The 23,976-nt window shown below is 39.3% G+C and overlaps 1 protein-coding gene across 2 annotated transcripts in view; it reads right to left on the bottom strand.

Annotated features, from left to right (window-relative positions):
* The window catches only part of LOC109469782 (SURP and G-patch domain-containing protein 1-like), a 61,774-nt gene that overhangs the window by 5,337 nt on the left and 32,461 nt on the right, over positions 1 to 23,976 (bottom strand). For both annotated transcript variants that reach the window (XM_019768429.1, XM_019768428.1), the window contains exons 6-11: positions 15,078 to 15,193; positions 6,833 to 7,020; positions 6,180 to 6,305; positions 5,627 to 5,758; positions 5,108 to 5,264; positions 4,536 to 4,690 (exon numbers count right to left, since the gene is read on the bottom strand). In XM_019768429.1, the coding sequence (XP_019623988.1) occupies positions 4,536 to 4,690; positions 5,108 to 5,264; positions 5,627 to 5,758; positions 6,180 to 6,305; positions 6,833 to 7,020; positions 15,078 to 15,193 (874 nt within the window). The remainder of the gene's footprint in view (positions 1 to 4,535; positions 4,691 to 5,107; positions 5,265 to 5,626; positions 5,759 to 6,179; positions 6,306 to 6,832; positions 7,021 to 15,077; positions 15,194 to 23,976) is intronic.

Genomic DNA, 23,976 nt, shown 5'->3' with positions numbered 1-23,976 from the left:
TATTCCCCGGGCCAAAAAATCTATTCTGGCTCAGAGATGGATGTACCCATCACTCTGGTCTGCATCTATTGAACATCAATGTTAGAACTCCCTCCTGGGTTTGGGAGAATCCGGCAAAATGGACGTAAAGTCAAGGCCAGTCTACTTAAGTGCTTCTGTGCAGATGTACTTTATTCATCTTGAGTTTTCTGTCATGTGGCATAAAATGTTGCAGTATATCATCATTACAAGTGCACTTACCCATATGGGGGAAATAGAGTGATCAGATGAATGCACTAAGTAAGATGTTTGTTACTTCCTCTCTAATTCCGTTCCATAATTTTTTTTACCTAAGATTATAGGCCACAAGTCATTATAGATTTCAGTTCAGCATGACTGTGACTGTGAAATGAATTAAGTTAATGTTGATAAAGCAAGTAGAATGCACAACCTGACAGCCGATACTATCCCTAAACAAGTAGACGTATAGCCTGCAGTATAGAACTTGTTTGGCTGCTTCAGGGAGTGTATGGATATGATTTTCCACATGCCCTGTGAATTGTAAAGGTTTAACATCATACAATTCACATCCTACAAGTCCACTCATTAATTCTTCCATTGAGTGCAAAAGTGATGATTAAAAAAGTTGTGGTGAAATATCCACCTTTTCAGCACCATGGAAAGGGCCATGTTGTGCCTTTGAGCAAAACAAACTTTTCTAAAGGATTGTGCAGCCTTTAAGTTTGATTTAGATGCCAGTGGAAAATTCCAGTTTGGTGCAGAACTTGCCACAGATGTTGTGGATGCCTTACAGTCTCCTACAAGATGCCTTTCTACATCCTTTAGTCTTATCTGTACAAATGGGTGTATCGACCAATAATCCTGGCTCTCTCTCCACAGCTGCTTATCTTAATACTTCCCATTCATCTGACTTAAGTATGTATCGGGAATATTGTCTGGGAAGGCCAGATTTGGTCTATAAGTCCTTCAACATGTCAAAAGTTGATCCAATAATGGATCAGAAAACGGTCCTGGAGTACATTTTGTAGTTTCAATGTTCTTGGGCTGTTTCAGGGAGTGTATGGATATTCCATGGCTTGTCTGCAATTATGTGCACATGGGAACGTTGTGGCTCATTAGTTATTTCATACCCATCTATCAGCATTGCTTTGTAAAATTACACTATAAAACAAGAGTTTGTAGATCTCATACCTCCATGAGATGTTTAGAGATTTATAAAATGGTTTATCTAGCCTCATCGAGTATGCAAAATTAATATGGTTATGATTGTAGATAATGTTAATTGATGGTCTTCTTTACCCAGTTTACATTGTGTGTGTGTGAAAGTTCTATCCTTTGGCAGAAATCCATACCATTATTATCATCATTACATTTCATCATAAATCGTGCAAATGACTCTCACATTTACCATATTATGCCATAATATGAGCAATGAAATTTTCAATCACTAAATCACAAGTCACATCTTCCTCCAATAAAAGAGACCATCGCATGTACAAAAGACAAAAAAAAAAAGAAGTTGACACAGATGCATGATAATGCAAAGAACTGGTATGATTTCGGTTTAGTTGATTTATTATAATGCACAGATGAAGAAAATGAACTGTTTCGTTAGAAGTTTTTGAGGAGCTTTTAGAGGAGCTTGCACAATAAAAAACCCCTATTGATCTCAGTGGCGCTGCTGTGAAGGGACTTTGCTTATTGAGCAGGGCGGCCCAGATTAGGGCATACATAACAGCTAATTCAAGTCCTCCTACCCGTAATGGGAAATAAGAACCAATAGGGGAGAAATTGAAAGGAACCTTTCCTATTTCCCCCGTGGTACTTCAAGGTAACACCTCACATCTCAAGAAGTACTAAATCTTGTTTGGTGACCTTCAAGCTAACATAGGCAATGACTGGCCAGAACGTATGTCTATGTTGAGGGCCCTGAGAGACTGGCGTGAGGAAGATTGAAACAAGTAGAAGGACACTGACAGACACGTTAGTTAGGGGGATTATCTAAGGGATATGGCTGGGAGGGTGGATGTCAAAGGTCTGTCTTTCTTCAATCTCAATATAATCATAAGATGCAAATTCTAGGAGGTCCCGGGCTATGAGGGCAAGGCCTTTCCTTTTGCTGCTGTATGGAAAACTTTTCATTACAATTGCATAAGTGGCAGGCAATGGCTGTTGTACATACATATGCTGAATAAAACCAGCATTTTACACAAACTGTTCTCAATTTGATCCAATATATTAGGCCAACTTGAAGAATGTGACAACAGAGGTTACAGACACTTTTAGATATTTTTTTTCAAAGCCTCCATCTTGTAAATTTTGTAATTTTCTTTGCACCTGCTGACTTCCAAGGGGAACCATGTGCTTCTGAATGTCTAAGTATTAGTATAGAGATTTACATGTCTGTGAACAGTCACATAAGGCTTGATACTATACAGTCATATTGCAAAAAGGAAGCTCTTTAAGGGCACAAACTTCCTGAATGTTAAAATGTTACTATGCTAGCTACATTTTTTTGTACCTACCTAGAAACATTGTTTTGTGGTAGACTCTAAGACAAAAAAATGAGTGGCACAGTAAAAGGTATGTGATTCAGGTGGTTTTCAATATTTCATGTGCAGAAAAAAGGATTTCGTAACATGTAATTTGGTATTCCATAGACATCCACACATTAATGCCAACAATTTGGCACAACACACAATTCCTCTTCCTTCCAAAAGACTTCTAGATCCCATTTGATCACATGGATTAAGATTTAGTGCACAAACCCCGTACTATCATTCAAAACAGGTTTAAAGACTACCATTAAGGTCATCAAAAGCTTCTGCCTATATTACTTCAAGTGAACTTCATTACTTCTTGGAAGGAACCGATAGACTGAGGCGATGACTTCAATTTGCTGTGATGACTTTCATTAATGTGTCTATGTTGTTTAGAGAAGCTGTTAGGGTTAGTCATATTTTATTACCGGTGGGAATTTCAAATATAAAAATTGGATCCACAGAAGGAGTCTTAGAGCAGTTAATCGAAGAACTAGATTAGAAACCCATCAAATACATCAGTTGTAAATGTCAAACATCAATTGACAAAGGTATGAAATCATGGAACTCTAGTTAGTAAGTGCTACCCAAACCTGATGGAGTATGGATGACTGCTGCTTCAGGTAATTGCAGATGTAATGAATTCTAATGAAACCTCTGGTAGATGTAATCTCGCATGCTATTTAACACCATGAAGGCAGTAGTAAAGAATGCTCCAAGGCAAACAGAAGGTAACAAGGTAATATCAAACTACAGTATGGAGCAGCCTTCTTGTGCTGTTGTTTTACCATAAAAAATATTTTCACAGGAGTAAGACCAACTTCTTTAATACCAATTGGACATTACCTTGGTGACAGCTTGGAAACTTTGAGTGAAGATTATTTAGTGTGGCATTTATAGATGCTGAATTGGGAAAATGAATCACAAAATTTACAATCATGTACTTTTTACCTTGCAGGACATTAAAACACCATATAACGAGATTCAAAAGGAAGTGGGAAGAAAATTAATTCAAATTTCTTTACCAATGGGAAATCCCTATCAATGAATACCAATGCCTTTAAGTTACCTTCTCAGACATGCAAGAAGTTGATAATTGAGGGATATATTTCCTGGCAGACACTTCATTCCCTGAGTATTACTGCGTCTGCTTCTAGATCATTCTAATCACCGCCATTGGCAAGGAAAAATGGTGACAATGAAAAAAGAACAGCAAACTTGCATGATTCAATAATAACCTACTTCCTGGCAAGGATCCCATGTGACTTATAGTCTAGCATCCTTGAGGCAAATTGAAACGGATGTGGTGATCTACTTAGGAAGGATAGGCTTGGATTTGCCTCTCTGGGTGTTAATTGGAAGTAATGGTCCGTTTCACACCCTGTAAGGGGATGGATAAGCCCCCCTGAGAACACCATGAGGCAAGGTGGCAGAAATTTGACAGATCACACCGATTCCTGCTTTGGAGTTCTCTCACTGGGAGATGTGAAATGTGATATCACTGCAACTTCTCCTGAATACAGATATGTCTTCTTGAAAATAACAAGGGGATAATTTTGTATGCAATATGTCATTGATGTACATGTATTGTAGACTGGAGAAGTACAGTATTTTGTAGACTCAACTTCCCATAATAACTTTTCATGTTTAGTATTTTGTCTTCAATTTCAAATTATCAGAATTAGGAACCAGAGCTACCGGAACAAAGTAGAAAAATTAGAAAACTTATTTGATATAATGTATTGTAGGGTTGTACTATTGGTCAAGATCATCTCACTTATAGTCTAGGATTTGAATGCACCACATTTCACTTCAATTAGAAACTTTCAGCAGAAAATTAATGAATTCCAAAGTTGAAATTGAATCAGTTTGGCCCTACATACAATGATGTGACTTGGAAACTTAATCTTACACTTTTCCAACTGAAGTCAAATCTTACCTACAGTCAACTGAATTCTGCTTTGTGACAATGTCCAAAATGTTCCACTAACTCACCCCAAGTTTGAACTCAGCGTAGTCAGACAGGTCAGGGTCTCTGCCCTCCTTAAGAGCCTTAAACTTCTCCATAAACTTCTCCAGCTCCTCTGGAGGCAGGAAGTCACCGATGAAGTGCTTCCCCTTGTTCATACTGGTCAGCTTGTCTGCCCACTCTGGAAAGCAGAAATAGCATGTTAGCTACACATTTGCATACAGCTACATGTATGTAGCAAACAAAAGTTGTACGTGTAGCATGCTATTGTTAGCAAAGTGTCCATCCTTTCCTAGTCTGCTCCTATGATCCCTTCCTACTGTAAATGACAATTTTTTTACAGTTTTTGCAGTCACATCTGTATAGCAAACCTATCCTTATTGTGAACAAGTAATTTTTTTAATGCACCTGATGCCACCGCAAACATATAAATTCACGAACATGTCCATTTTTCTCTGACCACAAACTTCTGCTACCGCAAACATTAAGTATGAATTACAGTAGTCTGGCACCTTTTCATAGGAAAACAATTATTGTGTTAGTCCTTTACAAAAAAATATCTCAACTGAGAAAGAAATACATTAAACATGAGTTATACCAGCAGTGTTGTCCATTTCCTGGGCTCTCCTCCTGTGTTCCCAGGTTCCTCCCTCTGTCTCCTCATCAGAGTCATACTCGTACTTGAACTTCCCCTTGGCTGCATTCTCTGCCGCCTTCTTCCTCTTGGAAGTAATCATGTTGTACATCATCTGCATCTGTAAACATATGGAAGTTACAGTAAATATAAAAGTCAGTTACTTGGTAATCACAGACAGGTAGCCATTTTATAGACAGTTTTCCATAATTTTGTACATTACATCAAGTTGACAAATTAACAATCTACAAAATGTACATTTTTCATCATATGATTTCATGTATTTACATAATATCATATCTAACATTTCATGATTTTGTTTCTTGGTACATTGACTATCATCAGACTGAGTAATATACTATACAATTGTTTGCAAAAAAATAAGCTAATCCGGCGCATACCATACTGTATAATTTTATCATGAGTCTTTAGCTATAACTTAGTGTAAGACACTGTCAAATAGATTCTAAAACCCTGACCCACCTCCTTCTGTTCCTTGAGTTGTTTGAGCTGTTCGGAGGATAACTCGGAGGTGCCCCTCAGTCCCACGGGGTTCACACCGCTGATGCTGGCAGCTGCAGTTGCACCTGCAGACACGTTCTGCGACTGCGACCACTGAAGGAGAATTCAACACTTCATCAGAAATATTACAGTTAGCATCATCACAGAGTCAATGTAAACCATTTTTTATACTGATTAGCTTTTGCCTATTAGTGAACATGAAGTCATTACCAGTAATGAAACTCAATATAAGCTTCCACTCAGTAGGACTGACTGACAAAACTCTTTCTTTGTAAAAACCACAAAAAAGACGTACAGAATGCAGAGTAAGAATTGTGAATACGTGTTGTATAGCAAGCCCACACTTATCTTAATGTGCTTATCAATATGCTTTTAATCTGTAAATTTTCAATGCAATTCAGTTGTGTCAGAAGAGATTCAACATGTCTGCAAAGCTGTTTCTAAATATTTGATTTAATTTGATTAAGTTGACGTTTAATATTGAGGCCAGGTGGTTGTCCTAAAATTGTCCTACCTGGATGTAGTCCTCCAGATGCTGCACAAACTGTGCTGTAGACATCTGGGAGCCTTCTGTCCGCCTGCCAGGCCACTGTTTGGCAGGACCTGCACTGGTGCCAGTTCCCCCTAAACCACTTCCACTCTGCAAAAAAACAGAACAGTCAGGTCTCATGGCCTTTCTGAGGCTGAAGGGGCAACTTGTGTTGATGATCCATTGTCTTAGGCAAGGTATTGGGAGGTGGAACATCTTTCTTCTTCCATCACATGCACCTTTTCACCTTCCCAACCAAAGTGTGGTACATTTATCCCCATTTGTACTTTGGCAAAGTGGTGTAAAAAGCCTTTCCTGAGGACATAACATTGAAGATAGGAATCAAAGGCTCAAACTCATGACCTCCCAATCCCATGCCTGCTAGCCTAAGTACTAGGCCGTCGATCATTGCTAAATACAGTCAAGGCCTCCCCAGTATATTTTCTTGGTTCTGTGACATTTTCTAAGCAAAAATGCAAGAACCAGTGACTTAAGTTGAAAGCCACATACATGTGATGGTTTTCTTTACTTTTAACTAATTTGGATTTATTGATAGGTTTCTTAAAAGAAAAAGAAGACCCTAAAAGATACTAAATAAGTGAAGTTTTCTGTTGGTGCTTGTAACACCGCAAACCTACCTGCTGCTGCGCGGCTGACATCTGTGGCATCCCGACCAGGCCAGGTGCACTCACCCCCGGCATGGCGGGCTGTACCACTCCAGGGGCGGGGATGTTCACCACAGAGGGAGGGGGGACTGAACCAACGGATTCCTGGGGTCCCCAGCGACTTTTCCTCTTCCTCTTGATCCCTCGTGCTGTGTCTCCACCTAAGGAAGGGACATACATATGCATCACTATCATTGCCAAATCATCTGACATATACATGCATTTCACACCTGTCCAATAATCTGACTTGGGTTGCTTACATATCGTGTTGTCAAGAAGAAACAGATCATAACAGCTTGCCAAGGCCTACCATTACAATATATAACAGTTACTACATGTATGCCCTTGCAAAAAATAGACTGTAATAAGCATTTTCTAATTCAACTTATGATCATGTAACACGTATCTTCAGCAAGTAAACTGCAAATGTTTGAGAGTCAGAACTACTTTAAAAAAACTGAATTTCTGACAGCCAGAAAGCAATGTTTACAGTCTTAGCCCCATTCTGCTAATTCACGATAGACTGGCCTCTGCTGCCTACATGTACATTGTCTTACATGAATTGTATGCTCATATTACAAACATTACTGGTAGCAAATTAAGCACATCATATTCTCTCTAGAACATGGCCCATTACTCAGCCATTATCGGATTAGTGTGCCAAATCCTGCACAGCACCAGTAGAATCTAGTAATACTTTAGAAGCCTTGAAATTATGTAACGACTTGATGTGCCAATGGGGCTACTGGCAACTCTGGCACAATTATGGATGACTCACAGTTGCACAGTTTGCTACAAGTTGGCTACTTGCCATCATATATATAGTATACATGTATTACTGAGCCTCTCTTTTCACAGTGCCATCCACTGATGCACAGATTTCAGCAATTAATTTGAGTGATTTCAACATGAATACAAATCTCATACCATAGAATGCAGGAGCTTGACAAACATGACCTGCCTACAAACATATGTCAAGCAGCAGTGTTAAATGTTGCTATGCAGCAAGCTGAAGCTTATATTTAAGGACTGTGAACAATTGGATTCTCCACTGTCTACTGGTGCTATGTGTAGTTAACAGTTACATGTTTTATGGTACTGAAAATCTTAAAATGTTCACGGGAGTCTTATTCTTGTGGTTTTCTTGGTAACCTTTCTGCTCCAAAATCATGACACCATGAATGCATAATTATAATATTTTTTATCCATTGTAATTACAGAAATACTCAGTGTTGTTTCAACTGTTTAAATCTCACTGAAGATACAGTATCCCTTTTGCTTTACCATAAAATCAATTCCTACAAAAGTAAAGAATTTACACTTGTCACATGGAAACATTTCCTTATGTGGTTAATGTGATAGCTTTTTTGTGGCCTTCATGAATCCACGCTGAAGGTTATGCAGAATGTAGTTTGGCTCTCAATGCTTTATTGATAAAAAATACTCATAATGGTAAATGTCATAGCCTTTTTGGAAAACCTACAAAGACTCTATTCAGCTTTTTATGAACCTCCACGGAAGATAGGTAGCATGTTGTTCATGTCTAAATGCCAAGTTTGAAAGGGTATTCTTGTGATAAAAACATAACAACGACTGTGTTCAATGTTTAAAAAGTCAAACATTATGAGCCTTGCTTTTAATATCACAAGTAAATTATGACTGGTCATCAAATGTCAGCTGGACAGGGTTGTTAGTATGGAAATTTACGAGGCCAGATTGGTGTCATGATATTTCACATCCCACACATTTATGGCAATGTGTTCCCAGTATATGTATCTTCAGTGTTGTGGGTGGGGCATCACTTTCAAAAAGCAATCAAAACACGTTAACAGCCTGCTGCCATACAAACACTCTGGAATGGGGGAGAGTTGATAAGATCAAAACATTCTCAGTTTATGACCCTACATATCATTCTTCATATATTCTGTAAGCTGCCGCATATGAAAGATATGGATTAGACTTTTAAAATAATCAATGAAAACAGTACAGCAGTACCCAGGCTACCAAGCCTAACATAGAAAAGGGCGAATTCATCAACATCACAAGGTTCGAAATACAAAAACTGTACCTGCATGTGCAGGTAAAATTAGAGTTGTGCTCAGCCTGGTATTTCTGATGTCTACTTGAACATAAACTGCAATGTGTCATTCACAGATTTTTCTTTGCTGTATTGATTTTACCATCTATAAAATGCAAATTTTGGTAAAGAACTGCAATAATGTTCAGTTTATTTTTGTTATTTATTACATTACATGTAATACATATTATGAAATAATCTGCATTGAAGTATTGAAACAAAGAAGGGAAGGTGGAAGAAAAATACATAGATAGGATTGATGGCATCTTCTTCTTCTTCTTCTTCTTATCCGAGTTTTACGTCTATTGATTCCCTGAATCGGGGGTATAGACGTGCTTGCACAGGTGCATGTTTGGGCTTGTCATTTTGCCCCTCAGCATGCTGAGGTGCACAACAGCAAGCCTGTGCAAGACTTTTTTTTGAAGCAAGGTTTTTACTGACTGGATGCCCTTCCTAACGTCAAACTCTAAAGTTTTTGACAGCTTTCAGAGACTGGCTGTATGAGGAAATGTGTGTTAAGTGCCTTTCCCAAGGGCACAACATCGGGGTATGTAGTAGGTGGATTTGAACCCAGGGCCCCCGGGTCCCGGGCCGAAAGCCCTACCACTATACCACACGACGCCACAACATGGCATGGATTTACCAAATATGTAAAGCATATTCAAGTCATGTTTCTTGTTCAGACAGAGGAAACATTGATGGAATATGCCCTGTAGGCAAGTAGACTGATGTTGATCTTACAGTAAAGGGTAGAATGACAATTACTACTGCATGATTTGGCAAAGTGCCAGGTCTAACATCCAAAGGAATTATTCACAGTCAAATAAATTGCTGCCAAGATATTGAGCTCATGATATAAGTGTAGCTAAATCCAATGAACGATTACACCTGTGTCGATTCCACTATTATTACTGATAACAAGCAGAAATGTAAATTCATGTCCTTCACCTTAATACAATTCTATAACACCAAATCTTTTTGGGAAAGTTAGACAATTACTAACAGGACATGAGGAGTTCACACTCTGATAGCTGATTCAATAGACCTGTGGGCTGATATAGAAAATGGATAATGAGGAAAGAAGGTTGCATGATACATGCATGAAAATGGGTCAACTTTCTAGGTCACAGCTTAATTCTGACTACTTTGTGATAAATTGTCACTTGCGGTTATTTGTCTGATTATTATCATTATGAAGTTTCTAAACACAGTCAGAAAATATTGTGGTTGAAGGAATTTTATGGCCAACTTATTGCATTTTCTTATACCAATGCATACATACTGATAGTAGCATTGAGAATTTTAAAAACATGTCTACACTGACTATACACTATCTAGTTAAGAAAAATGTCATCTCAGCTATCATGTCTTGAACAGAGGAAAAACTGCCCTTTCACGGTAGCATTTTGCGATCATGTCCTATAAAGCATATCAGGTCAGAATTAATAGATGTTGCCTGTCATAAACCATAACAAAATCAGTCCATTAAGGTCATCGACCTTTAACACACGCAACTTTCATCTGATTCCGTAACGGCCATTCAGTGATCTCCCTGCAGATTGCATAAAGCAGTAAGTCCTTTCAGAAATCCGTCTTGCAAATCCTTTTTGCCATAACGCTATTGATCAGAAGCACCTTCTTATGTCCCAACCCAAGGCCTCAAAGTTGATAAGCCTGGGCATTAAAGCCCTGGCCGCCATTTCAGGCTGTAACACTTCATTAGATTAGGGGTAGGGCAGGAGAATTGGAGAAAATAAGCTCTTCCTGAGGTTAAAATAACCTATCCTATAGAAGGCCTATGGGGTCAGCTCAAAGGACTGGCCTTTTCATTCCACGGACATTTAGCTCATTGAAAGTAGAGGATTTCCAGGCCATGGCAATCAGTGGCCTAACCTTTAGCAGAAAGGGCAAGGAGTCAAGAGTAATGACTGTGCAGGTACTGACTGGGTAGGACTAGGGAGAGGTGCTTAGCAGCATACAGAAGTATTTTCATCATAAACTCATTTGACTTTTTGATGAAAATACTAGAATAACTAAATATACATTCATCAAATATACAGAAAGTAGATGAGAGAAAAAGAATGGCAAGTGGAAAAATGATAACCTCAGTATCAGTAGGTTAGGAGCCACTATATATCCCTGCAAGCAAGACAACATTACTAACTATGAAAATTGTACAGCAGAATATATTCATCATTCAGAAACAAGGACAACAAGGTTAGTGTTGTTTAACAGTTAATTCAACATGCAGTAAAAATGGAACCAGTGTAACCTATGTAATATAACAGTGACAGTTCTTTCAGCACCAAGGACATATATGGTCTGGTCATTTGAGTGTGGCAGGAACACTGGGGCAGGGTCATTTATTGGTTAAAATGATGCTCAGTACACATTTTCTTCTGCATAACAAACAACAGTGTCCAACTGGATGATATTCAGAACCAGATGCAATTCAGTATCAGATAAAATAAAACTGACGATAAACATTCGTCAGAACAACAGATCAGCACCAAGGACAGATATATAAATATGAATATTACTCAGTAATGTTCTGGGTGAATGGCCCAGTATGTAAGTCATTCACCATAGAAAGGAGAGGTCTGCTATGACATCATTCGGACTCTTGGAACAAATGCTGTTGACTGTATCAAATGGCATTAGGTACAGCTGCACAACTGTGAAAGTCATTTATAGGTACCAACCTGTTGATGTTCTGCACACATATTTGCAAGCTACCAGGGGTTACAGTCCTTTAGAGGAGATGTTAAATCAGAGGTCACATAATTTAGGAGAGCCACACCTTATGAATGTTGAAGAACCTTTGGCACTTATCAATAAGAATGGGGATCCATTCCAGTGAAACAATACTATGTTTGGGTTTATGCAGCGTGTACTTACTCTGCAAATCTGGTGTGCTATGCCTTTACAGGTGTTTAACTTGTTATTGGACAAGACACAGAGCATGACATGCATCTGTGGTAATATCACCTTACAAAGTTAAGTTGGAAGTTAGTTTGAAGTTACTGTTAGTTAAGTTACCACTGGCCCAAAAGTGGTGGTTAATGGGGTTGGTGATACCCAATGGTGTGTTTCCACACTCCCACACAGGCATGTTAAACACCAGGGAACAGCACACCTATGCCCGGTCAGGAGATCATGTGGATAGCATGCATGGCCACCTCTAATGAAAAAAAGTGACAAAAATCTATGGCATTTAGCAAGAGGGTCTCATTAATCAGGGAAACAGGTTAGTGAAATAAAGGAAATCAATGTGGGATTGGGAGGGGATGGGCTCTGATGGAGGTTTAATGGAGTTTTATTTGATGTGGAAGGAAAGATTGAAGGGATGTGTGTGAACCCCATCAGCAGCAATTAAGGGACTTTATCTTATCTCTGGTCCTGGGAAACTAATCATGGCTGGAAAAAATGATATCAAGGATGTGGTACTTCTGTAACTGTTGCTGTTATGAAAATCTGGATTAATTTTCCTGAATAATTTTATTTAGAAAAATTAACTTAACTTTTCTAACTTGAATTATTCAGTTTATCTACATGAAATTAAGTTGGCTTCATGGTCCATCATTTATGGTTCATTCTTGTTTTTGAATCCTTTAACAGTCCATCGTTAAAATTCTCCTGATTAATGACTATGTTATAAATGGGCCTCTGCGGCATACTTCCCCCCGACCTCTGGTACTTGTGTAGTTTTTATGGGCGATGCAATTTGCTTTTATGTTCAATGAAATGGTTGCTTTTTAAGTCCAACATTAGATCAATGCTATGATGAACACTTCTATACATACTTAAGTAGTAACGTCTTTGATACTCTTCAATATAATCATTGACCATCCAGTCCAAGAATGAATTCTGGAAATGAGTCAAATGACTATGTCAAAACCTTGAACTCTTCAAAATTAATTATTCAGTCCATGCACCCTACTTTGAAGGCCAAGGGAAGGTATGATGCAGATTTCCTTATTGCAATATAAACATTAAAATTAGAAATTCCTCTGAGGATTAAAGCTATTTCTCTGGGTATTACTCTTGCAGCTTCAACAAGCCTATTTCTTGCCAGCAGATGAAATCAATATTGGGTACTGAAGTGAACCATGGAGGACCTCTTGCCAATATAACTAAATTTTCCCTTCCTCGGTTGATGTCAATAGCTGTTGTCGGGCTACTTAGAATGTTCTTCTGGACATTGGGCAAAAAGAAAAGACACTGATGATACGTGCACCTTTCTGTGCAAGCCACTGTACTTTACAAGGTTCGATGGTATTCTGCCTACAGTTTGAGATGCTGTGGTGTGTGCGGTGTGTGGATGACTTTTTGAAGACAATGGATGGACAAAGATCACTTTCACAACATGGCCTGAAAAAACAACTTCACACTTTGGATCCTAAGACTCAACCCTATTTCAATTGAAGCCCAGAGCTGATGCCAATGTTGCCATTCAAACATCAAATGGCAGAACACATGCTGGATTGAGTACGGCTGGTAAATGGCCAATATCTATGTGGAGTTTCACTTATTCTACGACTTATATCAATTGGTTACCATCTGAAAAATGAGACTATACATCTGTACTAGTTAATGTTACATATCGTACATCACATCTTTCCTATTTTTGCCAACATGCATGTACATGTAGTTTCATTAGACAAACTGCTGTGCTGATACAACAAAATACAAATGTATGCCAGGCTTCAGCCAATGTCTCCCCTGAGACAGTAGGGTGTGTATGGCATATATTAGTGCTATTTTTCAATTTCAGAAACTCAAATGTCCCTGTGTGCAAGGCAATACCATTAACCACGCAAGTAATGTAGTTGAAGATATTCGTCATTCAGTTACAAAGACAGTGAGTCCTTTAACAGTTAAGCTACCTACAGGAACACTGAACACAAAACGTGATTAAAGAATTATGTGTTATAGTAGCCACACTTTTAGCACCAAGGACAGACATGCTCAGTATACACTGTATCTAATAGGAAATCTGGCTGTTTGAATGCTATTCTGAGCTATACAAAAAGCTAAAAGGAGACAGGTTGCTGGCCCATAGGCAGGGTTCCAAGGCAAGGCAAGGGAAAGACAAATTGCACACCAGTATCTCCAATCAGATTGATGACTTCCCTGACTTAACACAAAACTAGCAATCTAATGATCAACGTTTCTTCCAAGTATGGCCGTCTGTCCTGGCAAGTACAGATAATTTGAGACAAGTGCTTTTACTTCTTATCAGGGGTGAAGATATGAAGTGGATAAGAGGGAAATTGCTTTTATTTTGTGCCAAATGGGCACATTCCAAGATCTGATATAGAGTTTCATTTTGTTTTGTTTTCAGATGCAAGCTGGGAAATAAGTTGTCTTTCCATTGTACCAGCTGCAAACCATTGGAAAGTGCAAGCCCTACTCTATACTAGTGGGGCTTCACGAACATGTCGGCAGAACGTACATGTACTGCACCTGTGCATAACCCTGGATTTTCGCGGTCTTCACTGCATGTTCGGTCAATGTTGCATTTAGAATTTTGCCTGTTGTAGACAATATCTTTTCCAACATAACATTTGGAAACTACTGTCGGAGTGCTACCCGGAATTTACAATGTATGAAAGATTTGAGATGCCAAATCAGCAACTCAGAGACATGTTTTTGATGTTTAATCATTGCAATCTTAGTCCCATGACCATCTGAAACGAGCTTCAAAGTCATTAACCTAACCCACAGAGACTGGCATGTGGCAGGATGATTGGAATATTGTGTGATCATGTCTTGGAATCTTGCAATTACTAGTACTGTCATGGTCTGCCACTGGGAACAATACGGGTCACAGGTCAAGATGAAAGGTGTATTGTAATAGATATCACCATCTGGGCAGTCCAACTACAGACCTTTGTACATGTATGTGCCTCTCATCTGAGCAGTTTTCTCCTCCCTAAGATCATGTTAACTTTCAATCTTGTTAATCTTGACAGTGACTTAATTTTTGTGGTAGGGGAGAAAGGAGTATTTTAAAATTGCAGCCTTCACTAAGCTTTTTCATACGCAGCCTGTTGAAAACTCAACCTGATACAAGTTTCAAAAAGGCTCCACCCCTGAAGCATTGCAAAATAATGGAGGAAAAAGAAACAAGGTGCTGACCTTCTCCCTCTGTGTCTGCATCGTCACCATCCAGGTCCCTCCTGCTCTTCCCCTCCAGCTCCTGAACCTTCTGTCGGTAGTACTTGTAGGCACGGCTGTTGGGCTCGTACAGGAACCTACACAGACAGTCACAGGGAAATCAGTACTGTATCAGAACCAGAACAGACAAAAGGCAGCATCTAAGATAAATGATGCTTGGTCAATGGAAGGTATAACAGTTACCGTAAATTAAAATACCTGCGGACTAAACTAAGAAGGATGACAATCCGTAGCAGTTCATACATGTAGGTAATATGACCCACCTTCAGGTGTACATGTTTACAGTGTTACAAGGCATCCCCAGTTCTTATAACCATTAATAAACCACAGAGTGAACGGGTCTGCCTACGTGAAACCAATGCAAATATTTCAGGATTTACAGTATCCCCACACTGCCCACTGCTACTTCCATAACACATGTCATTTACTGGAACACAAAGCCAACAAGCAAGCTATATGACATGCCTGGATAGCTGAGACTACAAAAAACCATGTACCCTCTTTATCCCACCAAGTACTAAGTACCTTATTACACGCTCATCAAAACATCATGTAACATTGATGACAGATGGCTCAATAATGTTTTATAGGTTCTCTTCATCCCAAAATAATCTCTGTAAGATGAAACTATTCCGCAGGGAACTTTAAGGGAATGCATTTGTCATAAAATGAAAATCCTACCTCGCGTTACAACTTTGATGTAATTACCTTACCTACTGAAGCAAGTTCATGGCAGTGGTCATTGCAGAGCAATAGAAAATAATAAAGTAATCAGGGTGTACCAGGTTTTCACTTGGGAGTGATAGTCACAAAGGCATGTCTAACCAGTGTGTATACCATCACAAATTTACTATTAAGTACAAGCTTTATTGGCCATTTTTGCTTAGATCATTGATTTGTGTGGGCTTGTTACTTTTGCAAGAAACTTTGAAGACAACAGTTACTGTTGTTACAGTAGTCTTTTTGTGTTTGATAGTCCATGGTAAACTCTTTCTTGTACTTCAGCCAATGATCACTTTTTGAATATAAATTATTGACATGTACAATTCACATGTTACAAATTTAAAGTGTATTCACATAATTCATTACCCAGTACAAAATGTAACATATACATTGTCTGGCTGGGCATATACATTATGCTGTAACTCATTAAATATGCAATATACACAGTGGTACTATTTTACCCACAGAGCACCAGATGGAAGGACTGCCTACTACTACTGGGGGCACTAGTAAACCCTAACAAACCACCGTCTATCATCCCTTTGGCTAGATGATAAAGTAAAAGTTTCACACCATTTGCTAGGAGAGAACCTTTAATAAGGTATGTGATTGATAGCAGGAGCCACACTAATACCCTTAAAGTTGTATCCAGGTGTTATTAAGCTATACATTACACCCTTCATACATCCCTTGCTATAGACATCTAGTGATCATGACTGTCACAAATAAGATTCTTGCAATCTTCGAATTCTGATAGTTATAGGTCCTGAAGTTACATGCACATAACAGATTTGTACAAGGACATAGACATCATTGACATATAAACTATTGTTTTAAATATGCTTGAAGGCTAGCAAGCAAGGCAAGACAAATTTAGGGATTTTAAATGCTAAATCCAAGGCTATGGCTGGAGACCCTTTTGAAAAAAAATGGTCTGAAGGGGACATTTACTCCCAACAAATTACCCATAAAGAGGCTTAGTTACAAATACACTACATGTAGCTGCTTTTTCATATTAAGTCAGAGAAATGCCAGTTAAAGACCATTAGCATTCAATACTGCCATCAGGACAGGACACAGACCAGTCGTAAACATGTACATGTACAGCCTCTGATCACTGTGCAGATTCCCTCACTGTGATATATTAGCTTTTACATGTAAACCAGGCTAGGCTAAATCTAGACCTAAATGACTTCTAAGAGGACATTTTCTCCCCCGTCCCCCTGTCTCGTCATGCCTACATTACATGATTACTTCTTGAGCGGGATTACTGCTCTTAATGGCCACCATTATGGCTGGGAAATTGCACAGGAAGTCTGTGAACTCAATTAAGGATAGACACAGGCAGCTGGAGTAATGTCCATGGGCAGAATGCCAGCAAAATAGTGTTCAGAACACTGGTCAAACAGTATGTAATCATAACAAAGTCATGCCATTTTCATGCAAATGTCATTTTTATGCATGAAGGGTAAACGTGATCTGTTCAGCTCACTAAAGAACTAATCCTTGGCTGGTTGTGACAGGAAAGATAGACAAGGAACAAGGAACAGTTTACATACAGGATCATATGATTGCACTATACCGGGAAAATTTGTCTTGCTCTTGTGCACATGGACAAAGGCATAGTATTCCACCCTCATGTCCAACTTGTTGTAATAGGACACAAGTCATATTGGCGACAAAGGCCGGGATTCAAAGACACAACTAACCAACACGTAACTTCAAACAGAAGGCAGTGGCAGATCTAGGGCAACTGACCACATGATCGATGGGGACAACTTACAGGAGTTTATCATGCGTAATCCCACTTCCCTACTTGTTCCAAACATTCAACCTATTAACCCCCGGATACACATTAAGACTCCCTCGCCAGATAAACAATGTTGGCAGAAAAATATAAATGATTCCAAGGAAACATCAAGGAGGCTTTTGCTGGCTACAGCATGTAGGTCATTGGGGTAAAAGGATTGTAATGATAAATTACGGAGTGGAATGATGGCTTAATCATGTACGTTGGTCAGTGGAGTGTAGCAGAATTATTCTACTATCCTTTGTAACCTAGAATTCAAGTCTAGTAGTAAAATGTCAGTTAGTCAAGTAGTAAAATGATGGTTAAATCATGTACGATGGTCAGTCGTGTGTAGCAGAATCATTCTACTATTCTTTGAAATCTAGAATTTCAGTTTGTCAAGTAGTAAATGATATCTATTTCTAAGTATAGCAATTTAAAATCTAAAACATTTATCTGATTCAGCAATAAAATCAGAGCAAGGAAACTGCACTTTGAATTCAGAAAATGTGACCTATTGCTTCAGTGGTAAATGTCATTCAACCAAACACTACTAGGGACTTAGCAATGGGACCTTGAGCAATGAAATGGCTTTTTCTGTCCTTGGTGCTGAAAGTGTTGCTATCAACATAGATTTTCAGCTTTATGAAAGCCCAAGTCTGCAATAACTGAATAACACATTGTATTTCAAGACCTGCTGGGTTAGACAATTGCAGTGAGTTACAGACAGAATTGGGTCAGTAACCTATACAAACATCATAGCCTGACATTTTTACAATGCCTTCAATTGCATGCTGCTACTGTACTGAGTTGTTATTTATTGCCATCCATTGTTCCTGTTGTGTGATGGATTACACGCCTCCCCCTGAGAACGTAACAACCATCCATTCCCACAGTAACAAGGTGGGTTTTTACATGCAGGTCATCAGGTGGTTTATTCAGGGATGATGAAACAGTTTCCTGTTACAGTGTGGTGTAGTTAACTGTGGCTACCCTGACCTACATTTTGATCTGCTCCATTAACTCTCCCAGGTTTTATCATTTTGATCTGATACATTATCTTAAAGTTTCCTTTTACATCTATTTTGCCTTTAATGAAATCTTTATGTCCCTAATCATAAAAATGTACATGATGAACTTACAGCTAATGACTTTCCCATTTCTTTACTTGTATTTCATCATTTAGTGTGGAGTTATGTGTAATAGCAGGGCCAGCTGAATTCAGGGCAGTTAGCATGGTCCTGACTATGCTCTATGTTCATTAAAGATTTTGGCAGAATGATTTCCCATAGACTACAAGGGATGGACTTCGGGACAATAACTGGTCTATCAATACCTAATAACTGTGCAAAGTTTCGTTCCTCTTCATCTGGAAATTCAGGACCCTGATGACCCATCCAAATTGAATTCCAAATCTAACAGCTGTTAAAGAGAAAATTTCAGAAATGAAAAAAAAAGTGATCTTTGAGATGTGTACACTGACACAATCGTGCAATTTCAGCCTCCTATAATAGCTGAGTCAGGGGACATCTTTGTTGAACTATCCTCATATGTACAGCTCATAGCAAAATGAGAACTTGTAATTTTAGTATATTAGAATGAAACACTTTAATTAAATTGTGATTCACCATCACAATTTGGTGAATCAGGAGGAATAAGAAGTTATTGCCTTTAACACCTTAGGTAAAGCTGCATTGTGAGCTGGCTATGATTCATGCCATTTAATGGCTCTTTCCCAACAATTTTACAACCTACATTAGGGCGCACCTTAGCAGTAAAACAGCAATTTGGCTTTCTGTTACCTTTCGGTAATTGCTCGGAATACATTCATTTGGCCAAAAGGGCATTATACCTGTCTCGGGTGTGCAGACCAATTTCTTGGAACGGTTAGTAGGATGTTTTAATGTGAACTTCTTATGAATAAAATACAAGTCGAGACACGCTTTGAGTGTAGGAGTCCGGTAGCCTTTGTAGGGCTTGAAGTACACTGTACTTGTGCAATATGAAATACTGAACTAACTGTACAACTATTCTGGTGGAACATTGTTGACTTTGACTTGTGTTGTAAAAAACTTGACACAGAAACTACGTAGGGTGACAATTGCTAGCTTGCTTAATCTTAATCCCCTCTTTTGTATGGATACAAGTACAATCTTACACCTTTGTTCACTAAAGTTAAGTACTGTACTGTGTCTTTGTCTACTGTCTCTCCAACAGTTTAAATACTGTCAAACAAAATCAGTCATGGAAGAAGGGAGGTTGAAAAATCAATACCTTTGGGGGTCGATTATGGTAATGCAGACATAGTCATGCATATTAGATACAACATTAACGTGTTGCATTCTAATATTTTCTGCCAAGTTTCAAACTAATTGATAAAAAAATTGGAAGTAAGCAGTGCTTTTCTACCAGCTAAAAAGTCAGAATAGATTCTGCCTGACTATAAAAGATTGCACTTGAATAGCTGTTGATTTCAGATTCTTTATATTTAGAATTCCATGAGGGTCTGAGGGAGTTTAGCATGATGATGCCACACATGACAATGAAGCTAGTGAAGTAAAGGACTCATCATCATCATCACCGGTCCACTGATGATGACAAGTTAGTCCATGAGCGATGGTGTGCAGGCAGCGCAGCAGTAGTGTCAGGCCTCAGGTCACCTTTTGTGTCCTCCAACAGGTTCTGTATGTAGGTCAGGGGAGAGGAGTAGTACGTCTCAAGACTGGTACTTCAGGAAATGCCTGACAGTTTCCGTTTCAAACATACATGTACCAAATGGGTCTAACTACTACTGGTAGCTAAATTCTAGTATATAATTGTCAGACGTTGCTTTCTATATGCAAACAACCCTCCAAACTGTCCAAGCAGCACCTTTAGTGACTTTGAAAAAAACCAATGCAAAAAAAATAAAGTTACTCAAAGTCAAACTATAGCTTGAGAAGATAATACCTTCCTTTTTTTTTACCTGAGCTTAACTGCTAACTTACATACAAGGCAAGTTCTGATTAGAAATACCTTCAGGAAGGTTTCATTCATCTTACCATGTAGGTCACTTCCATCCATCATCCCGACAGCTCTCCATATTTCTCTCCCTCTCAAACCTTTCCAGGGCTGCCCCAATGTGAGGTCATACCCACTGGGCTTATCTCTTGCTCCCCATAACAGCAATCTGTTCTCAGAATCTTGGCTGATAATCATGACATATTGACTGCAGCGTCAAACTCCAGAAAGAATGACACAGATTACGGTATATAAAGTGTGATAAGAACACTTCAGGAGGCAGGTGAGCTAAGATTGAGCATGAAACACCACATTCGGGCTTTAAAATATTTTTCCTGCATACACGCAAGTATTTCAAAATGTTAACTTTACCTGCAATACTGATATTCTTCCCATTAAACCAATGATAGAGTTCCTTCTATTATTCTGCCTGTCAATCTTCCCCCTCCCCTGTGCTTTCAACCATCTTTTAAAAAATCCATAGCACAGCTGAATACAGTAGGGTGATCTAAACTTTGTAAAGCAAGTCTGGGAACAAAGAGATATCCAACACATGGACCAATTTAGGCTAGGTGCATTTTGACAGCGGAATTATCCTGTGCAGCCTCTAAATTAAAGGGGAGGTCCAATACTTTCAGTTTTGGGGCCTTTCTACCCAAAATCCTATTTGTAAATGGTGATTTATTGGTTTCTGCCAACCTCGCACATATTTGCGGTGATATCTGACCCGCTCGATGTTTCGCGGCTAGCGCCAGATTGTCCGCTAGGCGGCGCTGCGACTGGATCTGTGACGTAAAAGGTTTCATTGGAACAGAGTTAGTACACAAGAAGAGCTTCCACTGGCGGGTGTGTTCAGACCATTTCGAGCCTGGATGCTTCACGCGAACGTCAGTCTCAATTCCTTTCTGTTGGGCGTATGGGCGGTCGATATGAATAAATCCGTCAAAGGGTCGAGTAAGTTGCAATGTAAACAAACTGCGGTATTCGCGGTACCGACCTGTTGGAGACCGGCTCCTGCACGCCCTGCCGGATCAGATCCCACCGAAAAATCAGCAACGTTCGGAGGTTTGCCGGGTGCAGAATCACATCGAAGTCAGGGTGGTTTCTGATGCATGGGTGGTCTGTACCGACGTTCTTTTCAGTGTCTGTCAGCTCTGGCAGGTCGTGACAACAAACACTCTCCCGTACAGAGGGCATTTCCAGGCAGTTTCTATTGTCTTCGTTTCCACACCGGCACCAATCCCGGTTCTCCAACCCTCTGTCTCCACATCACCTCCATCCCAAACGTTCTCATCGCCTGGATCGGGGTCAGAGTCACCACTACTGTCCGTCTGTGGCTAAAAACGGAAGGGTTGCACGCCCGCCATTGTTGTTTACGCTAGTAGCAGAATGAAACCTTTTACGTCACAGATCCAGTCGCAGCGCCGCCTAGCGGACAATCTGGCGCTAGCCGCGAAACATCGAGCGGGTCAGATATCACCGCAAATATGTGCGGGGTTGGCAGAAACCAATAAATCACCATTTACAAATAGGATTTTGGGTAGAAAGGCCCCAAAACTGAAAGTATTGGACCTCCCCTTTAAAGGGAGTAGACAAAAATTCCATCAGTATCCAGTTTGTACACCTTCTGGACACCTTCACATTACGTACATGTATATTACTTACAGCTTACTGGTCCCGTAACCCTATTTTCTAGGGTCGTAGGGGTGCCGCATGAATGAGCATTGTACCAGCTGGTTCCCCATCTGACAGTAGCGCTCAAGTGATCGGGTCTCTCAGCCCATGCACTCACGTTTATAATGCATAAACTGTCATTTGGTAACTTTGCTTCAGCTCCCAAGGAGTAAAACTACATTTTCAAGGTCATAAACAATACCTGATGTGTGGTATAGGGTGTTTGGCATCCAAACGTGCCATCTGTTTGTGAGAGGTGGCAGTGCTGTAAATTGCACCACATGGGAGAGCAGACATTCTGTCTTTTAATTCGTTCTCTCAGATGTCGCAGCGGTGGATGAACAGTGAAAATACCAGCCTTCAAAAGCCAGCTGGAGATGTCATGCTTATTACGTGCTGGAGAACTGCCGTTGACTACTGGGGTTGCAGATTACCCCCGGTACTTCTTCACCTTTCACACAGATTATGTGGGAGAATGTCAGTATTACTTATATTAGCTGTATGGCATATTATATTAATCAGCCTTAGATATGGTACTTGGTAGGAAACTTTGGACCAAAAGTTTCTTGATTGGGTCTCCATGAAAGTTGTCAACGAACGAGTATTTGTCAGAAACTACAATGTACTTTTATGACAATTTTACAACTTAAATGTATACATGTCCATCAACATACTATTAGAATTTGAAATATAGCTACTTTGTAGAACCTCTTTTAACTCACGGAAGTTTCAGTTGTGTAGTACTACCATGATTGTACAATTTTGTTATCTAAAGACATGTAGCAGATTGTGTAAGAATTCAGCACTTTTCACAATGGGAGATGACTCAGCTCTATTGGTACATTGACATGTGCAACCAGATACGTGATATTACATTGAAAGCTATTCTCTAATAATTCCATTGCCATGTTTTGCACATCATTGTGTTCTAATGGGCTGAACTTAATCTTGAACTTGAATCCTTTCTATAGCTGCCACATGATGATGAACATGTAGCCACGGTGGCCTTTTGTCCAAGAGCTGACATTTGCAAAATTCCTTCCCATTAATTCCAGGTCCCATCAGACCAACAAATTAAACTTGGCTCAACAGTTGGGAATAAGCCAGCTGCTACACTATTCTAAGCACCCTCCCTGTAGCAGCTGGTATTTCCAGATATTATTATTGAATGTGCTGTACCAGCAACTAAAGATAAGATTCAATGCTCAGCTCAACATTCACCAATTCTCTGGAGCTGAACTTTCTACCACTTCATTCTTCACAAAGTCACAGGAGAACTAAATGGTAAAGCTTTACATCAATGGCATTTATCGCCATCCATCCATGCAGACTGAAGACTGAAACAGTCAATGTACCAGATAAGAAAGGGCAGTATTATATTCTTGTCAAATCTTTCATTACAAAGTCATAATATGGTAAAAACTCTCATTGTTTGGTTCCTTTTTAGTGTTAAAACACACCAAAATTAGATATATAGGAAGACCTGATTCCCCCAGCTTACAGCCTACATAATACAGGTAATGAGGTATACTAGGTATTTGCCATCAAGCAGGTACTAGTAAATGTAAAGAACTAATCATTCATGAATATCACTACAATCAAGTTTTTATTTCTTATTTAACCTTTACTAAAAAATTTAATCCAATCTGCAAATCAAATGACACTGAATTTCAT

This window comes from Branchiostoma belcheri, unplaced genomic scaffold, assembly GCF_001625305.1.
Source record: "Branchiostoma belcheri isolate BF01 breed outbred unplaced genomic scaffold, Haploidv18h27 scaffold21, whole genome shotgun sequence".
NCBI lineage: Eukaryota > Metazoa > Chordata > Leptocardii > Amphioxiformes > Branchiostomatidae > Branchiostoma > Branchiostoma belcheri.
Note: the sequence above shows the minus strand (reverse complement) of the source record. Positions and strands in the feature narration are given on the sequence as shown.